This window comes from Phragmites australis, chromosome 12 (genome assembly GCF_958298935.1).
Source record: "Phragmites australis chromosome 12, lpPhrAust1.1, whole genome shotgun sequence".
Taxonomy (NCBI): Eukaryota; Viridiplantae; Streptophyta; class Magnoliopsida; order Poales; family Poaceae; genus Phragmites; species Phragmites australis.
Window position 1 is genome coordinate 6,649,272 of NC_084932.1, and position 24,234 is coordinate 6,673,505.

Below are 24,234 nucleotides of genomic sequence, written 5' to 3' on the forward strand. Positions count from 1 at the left end.
GAACACAAACTTTTACATCGTGTTTCATCAAATCAAGGAATAACAAAGAGCAAGTAATGAAATTATATTACAAGTCTTTAAGTCATTACAGATTTACATCTATTTATGGAAACATACTCTAGGACGACAAAAGCACCACTTCACCTCCTAGCCGCTTAAAGAAACTACACAGCGGAATATAAAGTCTATGACAACAAAAGATAGGTGGAGCCCTTTGCCCAGAGGCACCACCCCGAAACGACATCACCCAGTAGAAGGCACTACTCTCACCCGTCGCCAACATCGGCGGGCATGAAGTAATCGAAAACTACCTCTTTCTCACATGTAAAACTCATCAAAGCAACGTGAGTATGAAAGTACTCATAAAATTTAATCCATAATGGGTATATATAATAACCTGACTCTAAGGACAATGTGTCTAGATGAATTAGCTAGGAATCAGCCATAAGGTTAAATGAATTTATTTTCAAAAGCAAATTTCAACTCAAATGTGAGAAACTAACCTAACCACTTATACCCTTCTAACCTGAGATCAACCATCACAACTACTTCCCAACATATCATTCCGCATCGGGACTCCACGATTGATGCAAATGGACAAAAGCAAACTCATAACCGAGAGCATGACAATTCGAATTGTTCTTATACCCTGTAGGGGATATAATTTTACCCATATGACATGACACCACCCTCCATACAACACGTCGGTTGCAAGCGATGATTCACGTGACAACATTTCTCAAATAAGCCACAACCATTTGAACATACGTCTATAGGTGCAGAGGTCATCTAGAACTACTCTCCGAGCGAACTAGGTACTTCTACAAGCCCGCATGCCACAACACCATAGACTCACACGCCAAAAGGTCACAACAACATAAGGTACTCGGCTCACCCATCCCATATACAGATATATGGGAGGTACAAAAAGTGCTAAAGCCAACTGCAACAACAGTCGATGCTTAAATGATATAGCAAAAATGACTCTATTAGGCCATGATTGTGATTTTGGTGATTAAGGATAACATAGTTATTGGGACTAACATGTTTGCCAAGAATATATATTATTCGGTCTCATGGACGCAATACATCAAGAAGCCACCACAGCCGGGACAAAGATTGATTGAATTGGAAAAAATTTAGAAAGATTTGCCCCACCGAAAGGTCCGGTACAGAAGAGTTTGCACTCACTGGAGTATTGTGCACAGAGGCTGATAGCCTCACCGGATAGTCCGCTGAATAGGACATGAACTCACTAGAGTATTTCTAACAAAGGGGGAGAATGTTGGTGACCTCACCGGATAGTTCGGTGATCTACACAGAGTAACACCAAAGCATTTCTTGTAGAGAAGAATGCAAGTGCAGAAAACTGAAGATCAACCCACTGAAAGGTCTGGTGCTTGGTTTGGTGTTCACAGAGACTTTCAATGGAAGTCCAACAGCTAGTTTTTGAGGTTGTATTCTGGATGATACAGTTTTAGTACTACTGTTCTCACCAGATCATTCGGTGTTAACAGCTTTTCTAAGTCATTAGAAAAATAGCTAGTTGGCAGGTTTGAGGCTATAAATACCTCTCCACTCAGTCACTTGAAGGTGTGGCATGTTGCTGGAGTACAGGAAATCTCATAGACACTTGAGAAGACATCCAAGCCATAAAAGTGTTTAAAGTGATTATCCAAGGTAATTAAGCACAAGATTAGATAGTGTTTAGTGCTTATAGGCCTAGAGTGAGTTGTAGCTAGGTGATGTAGCTTGAAGAAGGGAACAAGGAGTGATAATAGCTTATACCGAGTGGTACATCGGCACCTTGGAGTCTTGGTAACTTACTGGCATCTTGGGTCTTGGTGGCTCAAGCTTGTTGACCCTCTGACTTGGTGTGAAGTGGAGGTAAGACACGTGTACGAGGACACGGAGACCCTTGCCTTGGTGGCTCAAGCTCTAAAGTGATCATAACGGCAAGTGATCGAAAGAGAGGGGTGGTGAAACCTTGCCTTGGTGAATTAATGGCTCATCGTGCTTGAGACCTTGTCTTGGTGACTTGATAGCTCAAGAGCCGTGATCGGAAGAGACTTAACGACTGGAAGCATATCCCTTGTGGACCTCCAACATAGACTTGGGGTGGCATTCATACCATCGATACCACGGGATAAAAATATATTGTGTCGAGTTTGTCTCTCTACCTTATTTACGTTTTCGCATTTATATACTTACAATTTACCTTGCTAGAGTAGATTGTAATCCTCTTAAGCGGTAGAGTAAACACACTAGATAAACCTAGAACATATTTAGATAGAAATTAAGATAGATTTATCTTGTGAAGTTTTTAGAGCCAATTTGGTTTAGGTTTATACGTGCCCTAATTCACTCCCCCTAGGACATCACCATTCTTCACAAATGATACAAACGGTCTATGACATTCGGGTTCCTCTCCCGACCTATCCTTAGCACCGCCCACATCTCACCTCATTCTCACATCTCATACATCCCATCATCAATATTATCCTTGTGATCAATAATTAAACCTATAGCTCGCGAATGATGGTTGAACCACTGCTCGACTTCTACCGAGGACCTATGCATTTCTAAGCATCTCGGATAACTTTTAAGTTAGACAACGATATGTTATACCCGATTACAAGGATAGGGATCATCAGCAAAACAAGGTACAAGCAATGCATCAACATAGGTTCTATCCATGAAATCCGACACAAACTCGCTAAACATGCACAACATACATAGAGTGATAACTTATCAATTTAGACTCTACATGATCCAAACTATAAGGTGAAATATGCTTAGATGCTTTCCTTAGTGCTCAGCTTCACAATAAATAGCAACAAACTCTGGATCGCCCTCGATCATGCCCGCATCACTCTCCGGTCCTTCATTCTCTAAAGAAGAGCGCATGCAATGTGATGAGCATGAATGAGGTGAAAAGAGGTATGCTACAAGATGCATAAAGAGTGAGGATACAATACAACAAGCTAAGAGTATAAAGACATGCGAAAGAGCAAAGAAGTCTTCGATCCAAGCAACATCTGAACTTCTGACTGAATACCGGAACTTCCGATATAAGGTCGGAACTTCCGGGTGGTCGAAACTTCTAGGTGTTTTTTCGAACAGGGCTTCTCGGGTTGGCTTAACTCGGATTAATTGGAACTTCTGGTAGAAGATCGGAACTTCTGGTGGTCGGAACTTCCGGGTGTTTTCCGAACTGGGGTTCTCGAGTTAGCTTAACTCGGATTAACCGGAACTTCTGATAAAAGGTTAGAACTTCCGGATAGGGGTTCTCAGGTGGTTTAACTTGGATTACCCAGAACTTCCGATCGAACTAACAAGCGTGAGTTTGCAACGATTTCCTTACCGATTCAACTTGTATGGTTCACCAATTTAAGGAACAACATGTTTGCACTAGCCTAAGGGTTCTAGGCTCCATCTACCCACAAAACAACCATGATTCTCGGGTTCTATCTCATCCAAACTTTCCCTACTAGCCCCTTTTCCATAAGAACAAAGTGGTGCTCCGCAACTACTCGATCGCAGCTTAAAAACCTAACCAAAACCATACTAAAACGTGCATTCTCACCATGGGGATCCTAGAAGACTTACCCAAGGTCCTTATTAAGGCCGGTGACCGTCAGGTGAAGGAGAAAACGGAGGAAAAAGTTTGGAGAAGAAGGACAAAGCTGCAGCTCCTAGTGGCTTCACCAAACAAACCAAGAGAGATTAAGAATAGCTCGAATCCTTTGTGTATGCACAAAAAGATTGAATGGATAAGAAGCTTAGAAGCTAGGGAATGCAATGGTACCATATGTATACCTTAATTTTTGCTTCTTGAGGGATGATTTGGGGAGAAATGGAGGGGGTTTGAGAGAGAGAAGAGCTGCTGCTCTTGGCTGTTGGTTTGAGTGAGAGTGAGAGAGAGTGAGGGGGTGTGAGTGGGGGAGGGAGTTGCTGTTGCTGCAGCCGAAGGAGAAGGAGGAGGTGGACTAGCTAGGTGGGCCCCACTTGCTAGACTCTCATGTCTATTTCAGCTCCAATTTACTTTCCTCCTCTTCTCATTTTTTCTCTCTTTTTATTAACCCAAACCGCGGTGCTCTAGTGCTCCAAAAATTTTACAAACTTTTGTGCAGCGATTACAACACAAGATGAACTTATTTTAATTGGATTCACCCACAATATCTATGCAGAACTTAAACTAAAAGAAAACTCTAAGGTCGGGTATTTTCATAACTCTTAGCAAATTTAAGTCACCATTGGAATTAACAAGCACTCAACAATTAAACATGATGCTCATGATACATGATTACACTTAGTGACATGTCTATGAGATTTGGGATGTAACAGCTGCTCTATTTCTGCCTTTAGTGAAATAATGCTCTCTCATTATTTGTGTTAATTTATAAAAATTCAAATAAATATTATTTTGTTAATGTTGTTATTGCCAGAAAAACATATCAGCAAAGGACAAAGTAGTCAATTGCACCATCATTTCTCTTTCAAGAAATTGAATCCAGCCAGCTAGCTAAACTATTTTCAAAGGTTATTCTGATTTACCAGAGAAACGTTTATGATAGAATACAGAATTAAAACGTTTCAGACAGATTCTGAATCCGTACTAAACGGGGTCTAAATATGGGGAGAAGTCTAAATGCGTAGTCTAGCAAAAATGTGTCAATAATGCACAGCTGAGCCTTACCACACAGCTGCCGACCAATAGGGCTGCTCTCCTTCCTAGCATCATGAATATTTTTCAATAATGCATTCCTCTATGACAGCCGGTCCCATGAATATTCTAACCAACTTAGAAGTTGCAGGTTAACACTCACTACACATACATGCCTGAAAGTCAATCACACAACAAACCAATGTGCAATGGTCACCGGGGTTCAATGCTTGTTAAACATAATTTAGTTGCACCCCGTGAAAGAGCTTTGTCATCTAAAATACAACTATCTGATCTGTAGTACTCAAATATAATTAAAGGTCATTAATCTAACATGGTTATTAATATGAGATAATTAGCACACTCTAAAATATGGAGTATTATATTGTACTTTTTTTCTCAGGAACCTGTATGTAACGAAGACGTATCTGTTCTAAGTTTAATATAAATCCAGTCATATTTGAAAAAGAAAATATTCTACGTTGCTCCAAATAAGATAGTTGTATTTTAGTTGACAAAATATGGAGTCAATCACACAATAAACCAATGTGCAATGGTCACCGGGGTTCATGCTGGTTAAAAATAATTTAGTTGCACCCCGTAAAATAACTTTGTCAACTAAAATGCAACTATCTTATCTATAGTACTCAAGTATAATTAAAGGTCATTAATCTAACATGGTTATTAATATGAGATAATTAGCACACTCTATAATATGGAGTATTACATTGTAATTTTTTCTCAGGAACCTGTATGTAACGAAGACGCATTTGTTCTAAGTTTAATATAAATCCAGCCATATTCGAAAAAGAAAATTACGTTGCTCCAAATAAGATAGTTGTATTTTAGTTGACAAAATATGGAGTCAATCACACAACAAATCAATATGCAATGGTCACCGGGGTTCAATGCTTGTTAAAAATAATTTAGTTGCACCCCGTAAAATAACTTTGTCAACTAAAATACAACTATCTTATCTGTAGTACTAAGTATAATTAAAGGTCATTAATCTAACATGGTTATTAATATGACATAATTAGCACACTTTAAAAATATGGAGTATTACATTGTAATTTTTTCTCAGGAGCCTGTATGTAACGAAGACGTATCTGTTCTAAGTTTAATATAAATCCAGCCATATTGGAAAAAGAAAATATTCTACGTTGCTCCAAAAGACTCTACCACAGGAGGTGCCATGTCACCGTCAGGTAGGCTCACGTGAATGTTACTTCTTGGCTGCTCCATCGTCGTGTCTGCAATCTATTTCCTCCATTTCACCGAATCATTGTAATTTGGGACAATTCTTTACCGCCCCCCGTAAATTCTCGTTATCTCTTGGTCCTACGTACTTGTGGGCCCATACACAATCAGGACTTTTACAAAAATATTATACTCCATTCGTTTCGTAATGTTTATTCACACTCACTATTATGTATAAACCAAATAATACTAAAATCGAGTGAAAAAATGTAGTGAGATGAACATGCTATCCCTAATTAATGTAAGAATGAGAGTAAGTAACTCACTAGTATTGAAGTAAATGTATGCATACAGTCAAGAGTATAACAGAAAAATAGACCATAAAACATCCTTGTTACCGTAATAAACAAACAATTTAAGACAGATACTTCTGAGGTCATAGATAAATATTGTGAAATGGAAGAAGTAGTATGGGAGGAATTGTTTCCTCAAGTCGAATGCTTTCAGATGATAAAATGTCCTAAGTGAGACAACAATACAAGTTTGTGGATGTACCAAACAAATTCGGAAGATTATGTGCCACTCACGGTGGAATTATATTACTAAAGCAAATATGCAAATTATTTTGCATGCATCTAAGGTGCTTTGTAAGCACCTCACCCGGCGAGTGCCAAATCGGATTATATTTCATCTGGGCGTGAAAATAATAACTCTAGACTTACGATACAGACGCGCACTCGCAGATACGTGAATGTGTGCACCTTGTAATAAAAAAATAATTGGGTCGAACAATTTCGCGGCATGCCGCGTTTGAAAATATTTTCTTTTTCATATTCTTGTAGGACTCGAACTGCTTTATTCAAAATTCCCGTGCCGATGAGTGCCTCCCAGATGCACGCAGTGCCATTAAAAAAATAGATAATATATATTGACGTATTTATTAAAATAAAAAAATAGATCAGCGTATTTACAAATTTATCATATATATTTAGCACTTAAAATCCGAAAACATAAATTTGGTACTTAAATACCGAAAAAATGTTGGCTCCACTATATTTGACACATAAGGTGCCAAATATGAGACTATTTACCATATTCGGTACCTCAGTACCAAAAACTCCATGTATTGTGTTGAATAAGGTGCACGGTGCCGTATTCGGCACCTCAGATGCCGAATACACCATGCGTCTAAAGCAGAGACAGGACGTGACCGCGCAGCAGGTCGGGCCGTATTCGGTGCTTGAGGTGCCAAATATGGTACTGTGTACCGTATTCGACACCTAAGATACCAAATATGGCCCGGGCCCATCGATCTAAGATTTTTGTTTGAAATTTAAAATACAAAATATGAGTGCTAGATTTATAAATACACTAATATATTATCTTTTTAGCATATATGGTGGTGTAAATACACCAATATTTTAGTAAATATGTAGCATGCCGATTTGTTTTTATGATGTAGCATGTCGGCTTACATGCATGTTTCCCCATCTCACCAAACTCCAATGATGACAAGAGACTGCAATGGTCTTTGGCTGCTGCTGCTCCTAATCCTCACCATCATCGCGTGCAATTAACCAACTACCTCCAACCAATCCCCGCCCAGATTGCAAGAAAGACCCTCCTTTTCCCTCCCCCTGCATCTCCCCCCCCCCCCCCCCCTGCGCCCATGGTGCTGGTGGCCGAGCACGGGCGCCACCGCCGCCGCCTCTAATGGCGCAGTACAGGCAGTCCGGTGTCTTCTTCGACTCACGGGGCGGGAGCAACTACCCGCTCCCGGACTACAACCGGCCCCACCACCCCTCCAAGCCCTCCTCCCGGATCCGCCGGCCCGGGAAGCCCGCGTCGCGCCGCCGCCCGCGGGCCGCGGCGGCCGCGGTCGCCGCCGCGATCCTCCTCCTCCTCCTCGCCGTCGTCTTCCTCCTCTCGCGCCGCATCTCCCGCAACCCCCCAGGTTCGTGCCTCCTCCGTCCGGGGTCCGGCGTCCTACCGGTGCGGTTCTTGGCCACGGTCGGACGCGTTCGCCCTGTTCTTGCCGCCTCCTAAAAAAAATGGCGCCTTTGATGTGTCGGGGTTCATCCGCGGCGCGGTTCGATGCGGCCCGATGGTTCTTGATCCAATTTCGTGTTTGACTGAAGCTATCGTTACGTACTTGATTTTAAAATGGGATTCTTCGTTTGGTTGTCTTGTCGTGTGTGTGTGTGTGTTCGCAGAGATCAAACAAGATTTGGGCGGCGGGGAGGGGTTGCCGGAGTGGAACCAGAGCAAGGGCTGGAAGGAGCTCAAGTTCGGGTACGGCAGCGGCGGCCGGAGCGCGCAGGATTCCAGGTACTGGGACCGGGACGATCGGCGCCGCGACGAGGACTACTCGGAGGACGAGAAGGAGAAGATCTCGGGTGGAAGTGGAAACGCCAGCAATGCCGGCGGCGGTGGCGAGAAAGTTGTGGCGTCTGAAGTAGGTGTTGAGCAGAAAGGATTGACCTTGGAGACCGGCAGTGGTGAGAAGGATGTTCCGGAGGTGGCTGAAGGTGGGCAAGGAGGGACCTTGTACAATGAGGGGGGGAGGAAGGAGCTGGAACAGTATGAGGCGGCAGCCATGGGGGCGGCGAGAACAGGGGTGAGGGAGGTTGACCCAGATGATGAGTATGATGATGGCATTGACACACAAGATGATTTAGATGATGCTCTGGTGCATTCTTCTGATGGTGGGAGGAAGCTTGGTGATGGCGGTCATGAAAGTGCTGAGAAGACGGATGAAGTCACCTTGGAGACACACACAGAAGCAGGTAGAGGGATCGTTGATGGCCGTGATACCAGTAGCATGGACAAAAGGAAGGTTTCAGGGACTAGTAATAAGAAACATGGGTCCAAGAAATCAAAGCGGAAGAAGACTGGTGGGTTAGTTCCCCTCTTCAAAATTTAAATGCTAGAGTCTGCAAATTTGAATTCTCAAACCTGATTTTCTAGTCTAACTTGTTGGACAGTTTGATTCCCGTTAGGCTCTGGCTTAGGATAACCTAAACTTTCTGCATTTTGTTTTGCTCTTATAGCGTGATGCAGCCCTTTGGTAATTTCTATGTTGTAAATGAGATTGAGACTTTGTTATATATTTGCTTTCTGCTGTAGCTACTACTATGATCATCATTTTTTATTTAAAACACGAAAACTTCTTGTAAGAATTCTCTAACAATACGCTGTTGTTCCAAGTGACTACCAGCATCTTTTAACATGAATAACATGCCTATTGCACCTAATGGCTACATACATCTTGCAACATGAACAACGTGACCTGAATATTGGATGTCTTATATTTGACCACCAACTAATATTCTATTGACACGACATATTTGTGATCTGATGTTAGATTCATAAAAGTAACTCTCTGCACCATCTCCAGCTAACTATTTGCTTGCTAGCATATGGGGCTGGTGTTATGTGAGCATATTTACCGCACAACAATGTCATGATATATCTACTATAGTATCTCATGCTTGTCCAAATAAATATTTATTAGCTTAATGCTGAGGTTTATCAATATGATTGCTACAGTTGATAAGGGAAATGTTGAGAAATTGAGATGACCATGGCAGCTCTTGACCCTTGTAAAAATATGTCATTTATGCTGTTCCAAAATGTATGAGATAAATCATGGATGTACCAGAACATAGTATCATCCACAACTGCAAACTTTCTAGTTGAAACTAATCCTTACTGTCAATGACCACAAAAAAGGCAAGCGGTTAAAGTGAATAGTTTATGTAACACACTAACACATATGTGCCCCTCATGTCCTTTTGTTTTTGTTCTCTGAACTCCTGATGAATTTGATAATGAAATTTGGTTGGTACATTGTGCACTTGCAGTAGTGTATGCATAATTGTTTCCCAGAATTTCTGATACACTTTTTGCAGTAAATTATATATGATGGGAAAAAAACGTGGGTAACTGCTTGTAGGTCCAGAAAATCTGCATTCGATTTGATAATTTGGTTTATCATAAAGTACTCATATCAAATATGACTGATCACAATCAACAGCACTTCTCTATCAAAAGCTAATAGCATGCTATTCTTAGATAGTTATCTAATCAGTTCGCATCAACTTAACCAGGTTCAACCTGTGAAATGAAGTTCCTGAACTCCACTGCACAACTTGTAGAGCCAGCAAAAAATGAGAAATTCGCTAGTTTTAATTTGGAGTATGTACAAGTTGAAGAAAGACCTGTTGGATCAGAATATTGGGAGCCAAGATTTGCTGGCCATCAGAATCTACAGGAAAGAGAGGAGTCATACATTGCCCATGACCAACAGTTAAATTGTGCTTTTGTTAAGGGTCCTAATGGTACAAGTACTGGTTTTGATATATCAGAGGATGATCAAAAGTACATGAGGAAATGCCACATTGCTGTTTCTTCTTGCATCTTTGGAAACTCTGATCGTCTTAGGGCTCCTTTCAGCAAAACAGTATGATACTTTTGTGTTACATGACTGATTAATTTATTATGCTTCTTTTGTCCTGCATAAAGTTGCACTCAGCAGCTCGTTTCTAGTTTCTTTTATACCTTATGGTACATCAAAAGATTATCATTTTATGTATGTGATGTATCAGAGGTTTAGAAACTAGTTTAGTTTCAATTTACAGTATACATGGTTCGAGCACTACAGGAACTTATCAAATCAGAACAGTACTTTTACTGCTGTTTATTTCAAATGCTGACATATGAAAAGCTCATCAGAGAAAATAGGCCTATGAAATACAACTGCTCTTGTAATATTACAATAATCGTATCTGTCATCAAGTCCTTGTATTTTCTTTATATTTGGAGTTACGATACAAGATCAAAAGCTTTCTTTTGCATTTTTTTCACCATAACCTTGTTCTCTAAACTTGTAAGTTAAACTGCTGTTAATCTTTCCGTTGCACCATTCCAAAGTTCCTACAATTTTTTAAGATGCTTCAGAAGTTTCTGTTTGATGGTTTATTTCACAACTTGAACAATCCCTGTAACATCTCTGAGAAATGTTTATTTATCATATCGTTTCAGATCACGAGTCTCTCAAAGAAGACAGTTTGCTTTGCTATGTTTTTGGATGAAGTGACATTGCAAACTTTAGAATCTGAAGGGCAAAAAATGGACAACATGGGTTTCATTGGTATATGGAAGATCATATTGATTAAGAATATGCCTTATAATGACATGAGGAGAGTGGGGAAAATACCAAAATTTTTGGCACATCGGCTTTTCCCATTGTCAAGGTAAGAGTGAGTTTCTTTATAATAGCTTCTGTCCTGATTAGCCACGTGTTTCAGTGGAGGGGACTCAACTGTTATTTGGAATGTTACATTTCGTACTGTCAGATTTTAACCTTTTTGGTCTCCAAACAATACCTTTTGGTCACACACCTTTTTAGTGCCGTAATTTATTATGTGCATGCATTTTTTTTAAAGAAACAAAAAACTGTTTTGCAGCCCCTGCCTGTTCCTGGGGTCAAACCCGCTTCAAGCAGTATACGCTCCCCCAGAACCATGGCTAAGAACTCATCCTAGTCTCATATGTGAGCCTGCTTGTCTGCCTAACTAGTTTCTCAAATAGTAATTCATTTTGGTTTCTTCAATTGAATTGTGTTAGACTGTCAACATTGCTGTTCGAAGATCTGTTGGTCTCACTTGGATGCATACAATTTATTATAATATTTGTCTTGTTTCTGGTGTGTTCTCCTGTTCAATTACACTGCAATCAATGGCCCAAAATGACCCTTCTATTTCCCCCTAGACACATATATTCTTGTTTCAAGATGAGCTAAATAAATCTCAAGTTTGATTGAGAAGTCTACTTGATTTCACTTGATATGTGGAGAAAGGTGCAACAAGTCTTATGTACTGTATAGAAAATGAGTAATTTCGATCTGAACACAGAATATTGATTATATATTCGTGATATGCAAATGCCAGTGTGTTCATTCAAACAGATCACACATAAGTTGTTGTGTGGGTCTTGTTCTCAGTTTTGTATCCAAAAAGTATTACTTACACAGTTACACCCTGCCTTAATTTAATTTGCTTATGTACCATCCTCATTTGCGATGTCATCATCTAAATACATTGTGACTTGTATCAGGTTCTCAATTTGGTTAGACAGCAAATTGCGACTACAAACTGATCCTATCCTTATCCTGGAGTATTTTCTTTGGCGGCATGGTTATGAGTATGCTATTTCCAATCACTATGATCGGCACTGTGTTTGGGAGGAAGTGGCACAAAACAAAAGGCTGAACAAGTTCAACCATACAATAATTGATCAGCAATTTAAGTTTTATCAAGCGGATGGACTGACGAGGTTCAATCCATCGGATCCCAACAAGCTGCTACCAAGTTGTATGCTCTATTTACCTGCTAGTATTTTCTTATCAGAATATTACCTGCTAGTATTAATGCTACTGTGTGAGTTATGTTGGCTAAAGAAGTTTTACTTGCTAACAGATGTCCCTGAAGGTTCTTTCATCGTGAGGGAACACACACCAATGTCCAACTTATTCTCGTGCCAGTGGTTCAATGAGGTTGATCGCTTCACACCTCATGACCAGCTCAGCTTTGCATATACATACTTGAAACTTCGAAGAATGAATCCCGACAAGCCCTTTCGCCTCAATATGTTTAAGGTGGGTACAGTGGGCCATCATAGCTTGGTTGACTAACCACAACCATGTTGAATTCGATTCACTCATTATTCCACAATTGTTCAGGATTGTGAGAGGCGATCAATAGCAAAGCTGTTCCATCATCGATCAGAAGAGAGACGCAGCGGTCCACAACTAACAAGATGACATAGATTATTTCAAGTGATGGGGGCAGAAGAAAGTGTACTTTGATACAGCTCAGCAAGCCACAGGACTATCTAGTGCCAAGATTTGTGCCCCTGTCGAAGAGTTTATACTCAATATATGAAGATTTTACCCTTGTTACTTTCTGATCATGCAGGCCGGTTCCTGCCTTCCAATTTTGCGCTTGACAAAGGCGGATCAGGAGATGTTAGCTGTTTTTTTTTCGTTCTCATTGTTCTCCTTGAAGTTCTGTTTATTCTTTTGGACATATGGTCCATGGATGATCTAAGTCATGGCTGGGCACATTTCATGGATGAACTGGGGACTTCCCTGATCGGCCGTGCACATGCATTGTCATAAAACTGTAGAAGAATTTTGCGGTGAGACTACGATATTCCTGTTATTCTCAGTGGTCTCACTGAAAATGTACTATACAACAGGAAACTGCACTCTGTAATTTTCTCAAGGATTAGCAAATTAGTGATTTTTGGCACGATTCTATGCAATATATAGAGTTCCTTTTAACCTTCACTATGAAGAAATGACTATCCGTTTTCAAGTTTGATTTCTGAACCCATTTTCACTGAGTTCACATCCTTCCGTGTGAAATACAAAATAAACGATGTGCAGTTCAGCTACTTGCAGTAATATATTAAGTGCTTTATCGATCAGCATCACTTTAACACCCATTATGAGCCACTGATTGTCGCACTGACATGTAGGTCTGGCCCGCCCCGTCAGCTTCGCAACGCGGGATTTGATTTCAGCCTTATTCAGTGGTTCATACAAAGAATTTTCTCATATCACACACTGTCAATAATATAAGTCACAAACCAAAGGAAACGAAAATAGAATCACCTGCACATCTACATACACATGTCAATACTCAACACTCTTTACATTTCTACAACTTTCTGCAAAACAAATTCAACTGATCAACCAATAATCGGCATACACCCAACACTGTGAAGATCTCCAAGCTGCACAAGGTCAATCAAATAATTGATCCAGAGGCTTATCTCAAAAGCTCACTTCATTGTTACGTTAGAGCCTTGTCTCTGAGGATCCCCAGCATCTCATTCCTGCCCCTGATCACCTCATCGAACACCTCATCCAGGACGCAGTCGAACATCTCCACCCCTTCCCTGAGCTCGCCTGACCTTGCCCTCAGCAGCTCCACATGCCGCCTCAGCAGCTCTTCTTCCTGACCTCCATGGCCTCCACCGTCGTCAGTTCTGCCATTGATCAGGTCCTGGACCACCGTGGCAACCTGCTCGTGCTCCGCGACGGTCGCCCGGCAGGGGAACCGGGCGTGGATCAGTGACAGTGACTCGCACCACGGCTCCAGCTCCGGGACGACGGCGGAGGATAGAGTGGTGGGCCGGACGCCGCCAGCGTAGAGGTGGGAAGGAGAGGCGAGTGCCTGGAGCACGAACATGGACAGGACGGACGTTGTGATCTTGGCGACGAGCGTGACGACGACCATGCCGCCCGCGTCCCCGCCGGCGCCGGACATGATCTTCATTCCCAGTCGCTCCGCCTCGGTCACCGCCACCTTCACGCTCTTCATCTTGTCGCGGACGGCGGCCGGCGCCTCCTGGACCGGCTCCGACGCCCACCCGGCGCAAGGGGCGGCAATCCCCGAGACGAGCAAACTCGAGACGGCGGCGCGGCCCACCTGCGCGGCGATGTCGACGACCATGCAGTAGCGGTGCAGCCGCGACACGGCGGCCTTGAACGCGTTGCAAAAGTCCAGCAGCGCCGCGGTCTCCTGCATGTAGTGGTCGAACCACTCCCCGGCGCCGCAAGACGAAACGACGGCCACCGGCACGTCAGCCTTCCTGAAGATGGCAAGCATCTCGCGCTGCATCCGCTTCACCAGCTGCATGGCGTCGGCGCACCACCTCATGGACACCGACCCCGACCCGCCACCGCCGCCATCAACGTCCAGCGTGTTCTCGAGGTGCGCGAGCCCCTCGACGAGCGAGGCGCAGAAGGCAGCCGTGTCACCGCCGAGCCGGAGGGGGCACCGCCGGCGACCGCTAGGCGTGAGACACCTCATCTTCATTTTCAGTTGGCCATGCATGGATCGGAAGAATCCAAACAATGCAACTAACCAAGTGGTTGCAAGGTTAATCCACCCAAAGATATCTATCTATATATCCATGTACACTTGTTTATGTGCAATTGTTTGTGTGTGCAATTCAAGGGCAATAGCACATTTGAATGTTTGCAAATGGTAGCTTGGTTTCTTGAAGGAGTAGGGAAGATGGATTATTCAAAGGGGGAGCAAGGAGAGGAGTGAAGCAAGAGGATTGGCATATATACTATTCTTTGCACATAGCTTGCTTTACTTAACCTTGTAACCCTGTTCTTGGTCAATAGGAGGTAGGTTAGGTGTTTGGACAAAACTCACCAACCAAACCAGTTCAACCTTTCAGCTCTGCCAAAAAAAAAATTACAGCCTTTCAGCTGACGTGGATGTGGCAACTACTATTAAGATATGGATTGACTTATAAGGATGGAAGGGGGACCCATGGATGCATCGGGCCCTTGGGACGGCTTGAGAAGGAAAGTGGGACCCATGGATGCACTTTGCTGTGGAAATCATCGATAGGTTTTAGTACTGATCGAAAGTTCAGAATCGACCGTGTCATTGCAGTGTCTTTGTCACACAGTTAATGCTCTTTTTTGTTTCTTTTCTTCTTCTTTTTTTGTTTTTGGTAATGCATATATCACCCTTTGATCATATTCTTTCAATGGTACACACATTTAATCAGAAATCTCCAAAGTTAGTGGCTCGCCCTCTATTGGCCCTATATATTCTTCTAGTTTTGAGAACGAACTGGTTAAATTTAATCAACGAGCTACTTGCATATACAAATTAGATTTATTATTTGGCAAACACCAAGTAATACAATACTAGGAACTGAGTCTAGTTTAGTTATTGTGGATATACGTTTAGATCATTCAAGTTTGAGTTCTTTTGAACGCAAATTTGAATGTATATTTTTTTTTAAAAATATTTGTATGTATCTTAGACATTTTGTTGATGTAGAGATCGAAAGTTATATTTCTATTATAAAAAAATAATACAATACTAATACAGTGTATACATTTTTAATGCAATACAATACTAGCACTATATACGTACCTTGGAGTGAAGCGCATAGCTTCCAAGTTAGACATCTTATTAATGTAGAGATTGGAAGTTAAATTTATATTATTAAAAAATAATATAATACTAATATAGTGTATACATTTTTAGTGCAAAACAATACTAGCACTACATGCTGCTACCTTGGGGTGAAACGCGTAGCTTCCTGGTTACAAGTCAACAATAACTTGCTTTTGCTAGAAGAGATGCAGAAGAGGTTCAGAGTTGCAGGCAACAACAACGAACTCACGAGTCTAAGAGCCCTCCGATAGCGTTGCTAAGCTTTGTCCCATCTCGGCAAGCTAGAAGGACCGAAACTTGCTGTTGTGCACGCCTTCACCTGAACCACGCAGTAAAAAAACTTCAAACTGATACCAACAACACGTCAGGTGAGCTACTTGCCAGAATTTTCTGTATCTGAAACTGCTGCTTTTTGCGCTTTTTTTCTGTTAGTCCGAATATAAAGGGATTGTTTGGTTAGCGTCAAAGTGAGTTAAGTCAAATTTTGGTCATATTCTAAAATTTTGGTCTCTATTTGGTTTAAGGCTAAAATTTTGTCACGTCTCGAAAAAAATTTGGTCAGTCAAAAATTTTCTATAGTATTTCTCGGTAAATTTTGGACAGCCAAATTGTCTGTCAAAATTTTTGACCGGCAAAATTTTGACTTAGTCTCAAACCAAATACCATTTTGGCAACCAAAATTTAATATTTTCCTGATTTGACCTGCAAAATTTTGACTTAGTCTCAAACCAAATACCATTTTGGCGACCAAAATTTAATATTGTCCTGATTTGACCTCTAACCAAATTTTAGCTTGTCTGTTAGGACCAAATACCAAACAGCCTCATAGCCTTTGTCTACAAATTTGCCGAATCTTTGTTCCCTAACCATATATCTTTACTCTCTCAAAGATAGAGGAAGCAGCAACATGGACAACAGCCGGAGCAGGACTCGTACAAGTATCAGATTAGGCAGGGATGCAAAGCTATTGTGGGCGCTCTTAAGCTATTGAACTTGGGTATGCCCTTTTCTTTTGTCAAGTGGAATTTAGAATAGAATGTGATACGATCGAGTGACACTTTTTAATGGGCTTTAACATCTTTCTTTACCTTCTGCCCTAGTGCACCTTTTGTGGGGAGAGTAGGTTTTTGGCAACCCTTTTTTTTCTACCTTTCCTTGCCAAACAATTCAGCTTGTACATCGACTTTTTTCTTTCTTTTTTCCGTTTGGGATTTTTTAAAATATAACTAGTTATTTACCCATACGTTGCAACATATGTTAAAAATTTGTTAAACAAAAGTGATATAACACATATATAGCCATGCTAGGATTATTATTTCAATTCATTATTCAACAAGTGCTATTTTGGATTCCTTCTAGAGAAAATCCGGGAACCTCGTTATTATCTTTTGAAGATATGGATAATTTCAACACATCACATGAGAGTAAAATACACCAAAGCTTGCTAGTAATCCACAACAAACATCCACGACAACTCTATTATAAGAACCAAATGCAATATCTTGTACCATAAGGATAAAACATGTGGCACAACATAAGAGAATAATGTTATAGTTCATTTCGAGGAAACTTTCATTTTGCTAGAAGAATCCAGGAATCAGCACCGAGGGCAGTGAGCGCGGCTGCAGCATGGTAGCTCGGTCATCATCATCTATGCGAGGCTCCTCTCTGACTGAGGCCATCGTATTCTGAGTATTCTCTGACGAAGTCAACATTGTTGTCTTATGTGATCCTGATCATTTATTGTGGCCGGTTTCCACCTTAAGAGAAAGCTATGTATAAAACTGTAAACCCCGCTAGTATGAAATTTGTTGTAGTAAAAAGCAGAGATTAGTAAGGAGAATTATTTGAGGCAAAGCAGTTGTTCGTAATAAATAAATAAATTATAGTATCCAACCATGGGAATGCATTTGCGAGGCACTTTATCATACTGAATCCAACTGTAACAACCAATTAGATTATTAGGAGGAGTGAGGTGATTTTTTTAGGAAAATCTGATAGTAACTGTAAAGATTTTGTGCACAAGCTTCAGCTGAGCGAAACAAGTTAATAAAAAGCATCGCTTGAAAACTGAATATTTAGATTAATAACTTAATGAGAAGCATTCACATGTTTTCAACAGAGCAGTTGCAAAGAACAATGCTTCATGTTAAGTGCAAAGTATGGGACGGTAGCAGCAGTGTCAAAATGTTAATAAGATTGCCCATTGTTATTTGGAGTTTTCATTTTACCAAAGTATCACACAAGCCAAAGAAAGAGAGTAATAGGATGTATGGCTCATTTTTAGTTTAAAAGCATATTTCACCAAATAACAATGGCATTGATTAATCTGTCAAGAATCCAAATTTAGGCCAGAACTCATTAACTATTTATCGAGGATGCAGCCTTGCATTGGAATTTTGAAGGAAACTAACGCGATGAGCTGGAGAGTGCTAGACATTGTCTCAAACAGGTTGTGGGCAAAGTAATACGATTCAACCAACTTGAAATTCGAACTAAAATAAAATCAATTATTCAGGTCATATTATGTAGCACATAGCAACTCTTATTTAACTTGATCAGTTGAAAAAAGTTTGTGGTTTTACCTTGTAGCTTGCTTTGGCATTCTACGTCTAGCAGCAACAACATGGCATCCAGTACCAGAGAGCAACTGCAACCTTAGTGGGCAGCAAAGGTGGTGGTAGACAAACAGTAAGAAGCACATTCATGGTAGATGTACACTTTGTCTACCTGTATGGTGTACCAACAGTTGAACAGTTGTGTCTTGCCTGGAATCTTTCTACTTAAATACTACGAAAAATATCTCTACAAAAATACTATGAAAATTTCTGTTGTTTTATGCTAATCATGCAGTGCTATTGGTGGATTATTGCATAGTTTATGTGGTCCTGTAATGTGTGCTATACACGTAATTGTGAGGTTTGTAGTACTGAATCAGGAAGTTTTGTTGATTTTTGAATAGTGTAGATTATGGTCACATTAAGAGAGATAGACAGTTCTGATGCCCGTCTCGTTTAAAAAAAAATCAAATTGGCTCTGAATCCTAAAACCCAGTGTTTGTTCGATCAACTTTGTCTGCAGTTTGCCAGTCGACTTCTGCCCAAAGCTCCCTACGTCCTGCATTCTAGCGACGCGCCAGCACGCTCACAGGAACACATGAAGGTACGTACCTTTCCCACGCAATCAGTACGAGCAGAGACATCATCTACTCCAGCGGTTCATCGCGCTGCCCGCGACCAATACGATCGATCATCTGAAATGCTCGAAAAGCCAGCAGCAGCGACAAACAATGCACCAACTTTAGAAGCGCCATTTATTCATCCAACATCAACACAACGATGCATCGGCAGCCACTTTAGAAGCGCCATTTATTCATCCAACATCAACACAATTCCCTTCTCTCTACTGTCACTTTAGAACATCAACTAAGTACCACTGGCTGATTGTACACAGACATACGGGAGCCAATACATCAGGTCCCTCTTTTCTCTCTTTGCCTCTCTCCCTTGCAAAATCTGGCGTTGCAGCTGTCAACATGTTAGCGCCAGGTTTCCTCCTCTCCCATGTTTACAGCAAAAAGCATCCACACCTCACTGCGTCAATAAAAAGAAAGCAAACAGGAACCGATGGTCAATACAGAGCATCAAAAGAGGGCCTTGATCAAACATGAGGTTGTTACAGGAATGGAAGTCCGCGGCGTGTGCTACATTGACCAACCTTGATTAGAGCTCGTCCTTCACAGACTCCGTGGCGACTGAGTCCGCCTTCTCTGACGTCTCCTGGGTGCCGGACTCTTTGTTCTTCCTGATGTAGTCGACGATCTCATCGGCTGTCCTGCCGCTGTCGTAGGAGGTTATCTTCCCACTGGGAGTGACGAAGTACATGGTGGGGTAACCTTGAACTTCAAACTCACTGGGCACATCATTTGCGGTTGCGTCCTGGAAACAGGATTGCAAAATAGAGTTAAGGCAAATCGATTGTTTTGTAGAAGGAATTCAGGAAGAACACATTGGGAGCAAAGGTACCATCTTAGCGATGATGACATCCTCATCACTTTGAAGTGTGGTGGCAGCCTCGTCCAAGAGGGGTGCCAACTTCTTGCAGTGTCCACACCAGGGGGCATAGAATTCAATAAGAACTGCAATATAGATAGATAAATCAAGGGGATGTCGAGACATGATATAGAGACTTCATCGGAGGTATAAAAGACAAGATAAACGACATGCTAAGCATTTTTCAGTTGAAAGTATACCTATCGGAAATAATTCATAATTGAAGAAAAAAGAACAGATTAATCAGGATGCATACCATTTTTGCCAGATTTGAAGACCACATCGTGGAGGCTGTCAGCCACAACTACTTTAACAGGCTCATTGTTGACCTCAGGAATAGGCTCAGACTTTTTGAATGATGATAATTTACCGTCCTACAAGTAGGAAGGACTCATGAGATATTGTTTAGGTTAAACAGATTATCCAAATTCATATATAAATAATCACAAAGAAAAGGTATTAAAGCATATAACAGTACTTACGAAGTACTCCTTCAACCAAGAGACAATCTGGTCAGCCTCAATCTGCTCCTTCAAGAATTTCTTGGAATCACCATCCTGAATGAGGATAAGGGGTGCCTGATCCTCTTTCAGGCCGAAGTACTATCATTTCAACAAATTAATTGTTAGCATAAAGGGTTTAGGTATAAATTAACAGCAACAATATATGAGGGGAAGTGAGAACCAAACCTGGAAAGCACCCTGGCTGGCTTCAATGTCACCAATAAGGAACTTGATTTCCTTGTCCTTGAACTCATCTGCAGCACCATAATAAGCAGACTTGAACGACTCAAATGGTCCAGTGGAGAAGTTCAAAAATAGCATAGCCTGCCAATCATTTGGTGCCACAGAAGTAGTGAAAACAGTCAGTAATCAACAACTAAAATCCACCACCATGATGTACAATTTAACAGCCTTTTTTCGAGTCACTAGGTTTATTGCTCACAGGTCACAAGAAGAAATTTTAAAACAAATAAGGAAAAAATACATTGGATATTCCATTCGAGCAGTTTGATATTTCGGAGTGTTATTTGATGCCACTAGAAATGTATACTTCGTATCTTTTGAAGACAGGGAAAAACAAACTTAAAATATGCTAGGCAGCATCACATTTCAATACATTAGCAACGCAGGATAAAAGCTAGTTGGTTGCAGATGCAGTGGCTTGGGCTCAGAATTGAGTAGATATTCAGTAGTAATCAATGTTACCAAAACTTGGTCAATTAAACCAACCATTGGCTGACAGTAGTACTCAAGCTATTTTGAGAACAATAGTGTCATGTTCTTACCTTGGGAGCTGAGCTTTGGAAGTATTTCAAGAGGTATGGGTGGTTATCAGGATTCTTGTCAAAAGTGACAACTCTGGGAGTGCTGCTAGCATCAATAAACTTCTCCAGAGCAGCGACATCAAAATCCTGTACAATGTGGCAGCAATGTGTCATTAGTGACAATCACACATGATAGTACCATAGATAGTATGTATGATCCTCTGTATGGAAATATGAATGGCCAGCAAAACTATTGCCAAATGTTACAGTGAATGAGAGTAAAACCTTGCTGTCAACAACGAGCTCATCAAATGGCTTCAATAACCTAACCAAAGGCCTCTCCACTGCAGCATCACCACGTGGAAGGTGGTTGGCATGCAAAGTGTGGCCAAAGTCGTAATCAGACCGCAGCTTCTCAGCAACCTCCATGAAGTTTGTAAACTCAGTGCCACTGAATTCTGTGAAGACGCCAACCTATGCAATTACAATCGTTACTTGTAGTCAGCAGGCAGCTCAAGAGCATCAATTGGGCAATGTGTAATAATGTTGATCGTTAATCAAAAACAGATATGGAAAAAAATTGAATTGTGAGCTTACAATGTAGATCTTTTTGTCATCGATAAGGGTTGTTGCATCTTCTGGTGACTTGATCTCCTTGGAAGCAGGGCCAACCTGCTTCTTCAGGTATTCGACAATGCCCTCGGCCTCCCTAGGGCCCTTGTATTCCTGAATGTTCTTTCCCTGGTTCCTGAAGATCTTAAGGGTCGGGAACCCTTGGATCTCGTACTTGGTAGCAAGCGGCCTGTTCTTGTCCTCGTTGGCATCAACCTTAGCAAGAACAATCGGTGGGTCGTGCTTGCTAAGCAATTGGGCCGCCTTCTCATACTGAAACATCGCAGACACAGAAGTTCAACATGTGAGATGGATCCAGTCAACACAGAACACTTCTGTAGAGTGAGTACAGGATATACAACATTACCTCTGGGGCAAGTTTCTTGCAGTGTCCACACCTGCAAATTCAATTTCACCAAATTAGGTACAAAAACTAGAACAAATAAATAGAGATCATCTATGCATTGTTCAACAGTAATCACACAGAAGTAACACATCAGTAAAAGTTGCAAGTGCACACCCAATTTTAAACCCAAGACAAAAGCCTCCCAAACGTCAAATCAACTCACCAACCGCAGAAAACCTACAAAACTCCCGATTCATGAACCTTAAACCATCGATAACCCAAATCAAATAAGAACTCCATCGAAACTACTTGAATTACTTATCTGACTGCGGACCTGGAACTCCGCGCTGTTGCACGGGCGTACAGAAAACAAATCCACGCGAAAACCAGCGACCAAATAGGCGAACCTGCAACCCCAAACGCAGCGGCAGCCTCCCCAACCCCTGCATCTGAACCCCTCAACCACATCCAAACCCCTCAGGAAACCCCGATCCAAGCCACCAAAGCCCTCCCAATCCCCCACGCGATATCCAACCATAACCCTACACAGACCGGCCCCGCGGGGCCAGGATGGACGCGAGTGCTCACCACGGGGCGTAGAACTCGACGACCATGAACGGGTGCTTGGCGACGGCGTCGTCGAAGCTGTCCGCGTCAAGGGTCAGCACGGCCTCCCCCTCCCCCTCCGCCGCGGCGGCGGCGCCGGCCTCCTCCGCCCTCGCGGCGGGCGCGGACAGCGCGATGGCGAGCGCGAGCAGCAGCGAGATCCAGACCTTCGAGCAGATCGTCATGGCGGAGTGGAGTCGCAGATTTTCTTCCTAGAGGAGGAGACGGGACACGACGCAGCACACTGCACAGTCTGCACGGACTTTAAAAGGAGCGGAGCACGCGAGGAGTCCACAGGACCAGGTGAACCCGGTCCACCCGGGAACGGTGACTGCCAGACGGGCCCCACTGCGGGCGGACTCCTGGACCTAGGCTCGGTGTACGAAGGTCACGAGATATTTGCAGAGCAACTTTGCAATTAAGCCACTGCACTTATCGCAAACCATATATAATCCCACGAGATTAAGAGATGTAAAGATTAGAGACAAGATTAGGACCCCTCTTCGTATGTAATTAATGATAAATTAAGGGGTGCCTAAAGGTAGCTGGTCTTAATTCTTTCCGCACTGCCTTGAAACGCCGTGGAATTTTGCGAGTCCCCACACCACCACGTCAGCCGATACACGGAGGCAGGCGGCCACGCACCAGCGAGGGCCCTGGACCAATGGGAGCGCGCCACGTCACCCGGGTGACATTCCTACGAGTCCCTGATTAGCCGCCCGACGTAGGCTGTTGCTGCTGTATACTGTACGGGTCTGGGGACTCTGGCTGGTAAAAAAAGAGAAGGCGTGGATTTTTTCAGCTTGTCGCTGTTTTTACAATAGTAAATTTGACCGTTCGTTTTTAAAAAAATATAAATACGTAAAAATTTTATATTATTAGATTTATCATAAACAAAATTTACCAGTATTGAATATTTATAAATATTTATAAATCTTTTTAAAAAACATTTGATTAAATTTGTTATAGTAATAGTGAATGACAAGTAAGTTGAAACGGAGAAAATACATTTACTGCTCCCGAGATGGTACAGTAATTTCTTCAGGGTTATCTTATTATCCTCGCGCAGGGCAGGATGCTGATGCCGCCTCCGCACGTTTTGCTCGTGTGGGTTGTGAGGATGGCGTGGCAACCTCGGGGTCGTCTGATGATGCTAGTCATTTGGGGCACACGAACTGGGATTCTGTGATGGATGTGGTCCATCAACGTTGAGCGAACAAGTGTTTCAAATCAACGTTTTCCTCTTCTTTCTGGCTACGACTTTTTTTACCGAGTCTTTTTTTCTGATTAATATAATAAGTAGCTCTATGATCGGTTAGTTAAAAAAAATAAGTGTTTTAGTATATATGCTACGGCAAAAAAGAAATCAAAGTTGAATATGGTCTGGATTTGTAGTCGTAAGTTTAAACGGGACTTGATAGGGGTCAAAATTTGCAATAAGAGAGATCCGTGTAATAGTAGCACTCCTTTTTTCTGAAGTCGAAAAG

At 41.9% G+C, this 24,234-nt stretch overlaps 3 protein-coding genes across 3 annotated transcripts; 1 reads left to right on the top strand and 2 right to left on the bottom strand.

Annotated features, from left to right (window-relative positions):
- Nucleotides 1–7,489: 7,489 nt before the first annotated feature.
- On the top strand, nucleotides 7,490–13,228 carry LOC133886593 (probable hexosyltransferase MUCI70). The gene is made up of 7 exons (XM_062326299.1): nucleotides 7,490–7,820; nucleotides 8,080–8,760; nucleotides 9,976–10,328; nucleotides 10,910–11,121; nucleotides 11,984–12,240; nucleotides 12,346–12,524; nucleotides 12,609–13,228. Exons 1-7 carry the CDS (start codon nucleotides 7,580–7,582, stop codon nucleotides 12,687–12,689), a joined length of 2,004 nt encoding a protein of 667 aa, XP_062182283.1. The 5' UTR covers nucleotides 7,490–7,579; the 3' UTR covers nucleotides 12,690–13,228.
- A 296-nt stretch (nucleotides 13,229–13,524) lies between these two features.
- Nucleotides 13,525–15,229, bottom strand: LOC133886594 (uncharacterized). The gene has a single exon (XM_062326300.1). It carries the CDS (start codon nucleotides 14,770–14,772, stop codon nucleotides 13,726–13,728), a length of 1,047 nt encoding a protein of 348 aa, XP_062182284.1. The 5' UTR covers nucleotides 14,773–15,229; the 3' UTR covers nucleotides 13,525–13,725.
- A 3,925-nt stretch (nucleotides 15,230–19,154) lies between these two features.
- Nucleotides 19,155–22,992, bottom strand: LOC133886634 (protein disulfide isomerase-like 1-1). The gene is made up of 11 exons (XM_062326369.1): nucleotides 22,730–22,992; nucleotides 22,163–22,193; nucleotides 21,781–22,068; nucleotides 21,469–21,657; nucleotides 21,205–21,330; nucleotides 20,606–20,743; nucleotides 20,399–20,518; nucleotides 20,173–20,290; nucleotides 19,890–20,002; nucleotides 19,582–19,802; nucleotides 19,155–19,457 (listed from the first exon to the last, which is right to left on the bottom strand). Exons 1-10 carry the CDS (start codon nucleotides 22,930–22,932, stop codon nucleotides 19,587–19,589), a joined length of 1,542 nt encoding a protein of 513 aa, XP_062182353.1. The 5' UTR covers nucleotides 22,933–22,992; the 3' UTR covers nucleotides 19,155–19,457; nucleotides 19,582–19,586.
- Nucleotides 22,993–24,234: the final 1,242 nt, after the last annotated feature.

Coding starts and splice junctions, on each gene's coding strand:
- LOC133886593 (XM_062326299.1), top strand. CDS start 7,580: ATGGCGCAGTACAGGCAGTCCGGTGTCTTCTTCGACTCACGGGGCGGG. Junction 7,821..8,079: donor CATCTCCCGCAACCCCCCAG/GTTCGTGCCTCC, acceptor GTGTGTTCGCAG/AGATCAAACAAGATTTGGGC. Junction 10,329..10,909: donor GGGCTCCTTTCAGCAAAACA/GTATGATACTTT, acceptor ATATCGTTTCAG/ATCACGAGTCTCTCAAAGAA.
- LOC133886594 (XM_062326300.1), bottom strand. CDS start 14,772: ATGCATGGCCAACTGAAAATGAAGATGAGGTGTCTCACGCCTAGCGGT.
- LOC133886634 (XM_062326369.1), bottom strand. CDS start 22,932: ATGACGATCTGCTCGAAGGTCTGGATCTCGCTGCTGCTCGCGCTCGCC. Junction 21,331..21,468: donor AGCTCGTTGTTGACAGCAAG/GTTTTACTCTCA, acceptor CACATTGTACAG/GATTTTGATGTCGCTGCTCT. Junction 20,519..20,605: donor CCAGCCAGGGTGCTTTCCAG/GTTTGGTTCTCA, acceptor TTGAAATGATAG/TACTTCGGCCTGAAAGAGGA.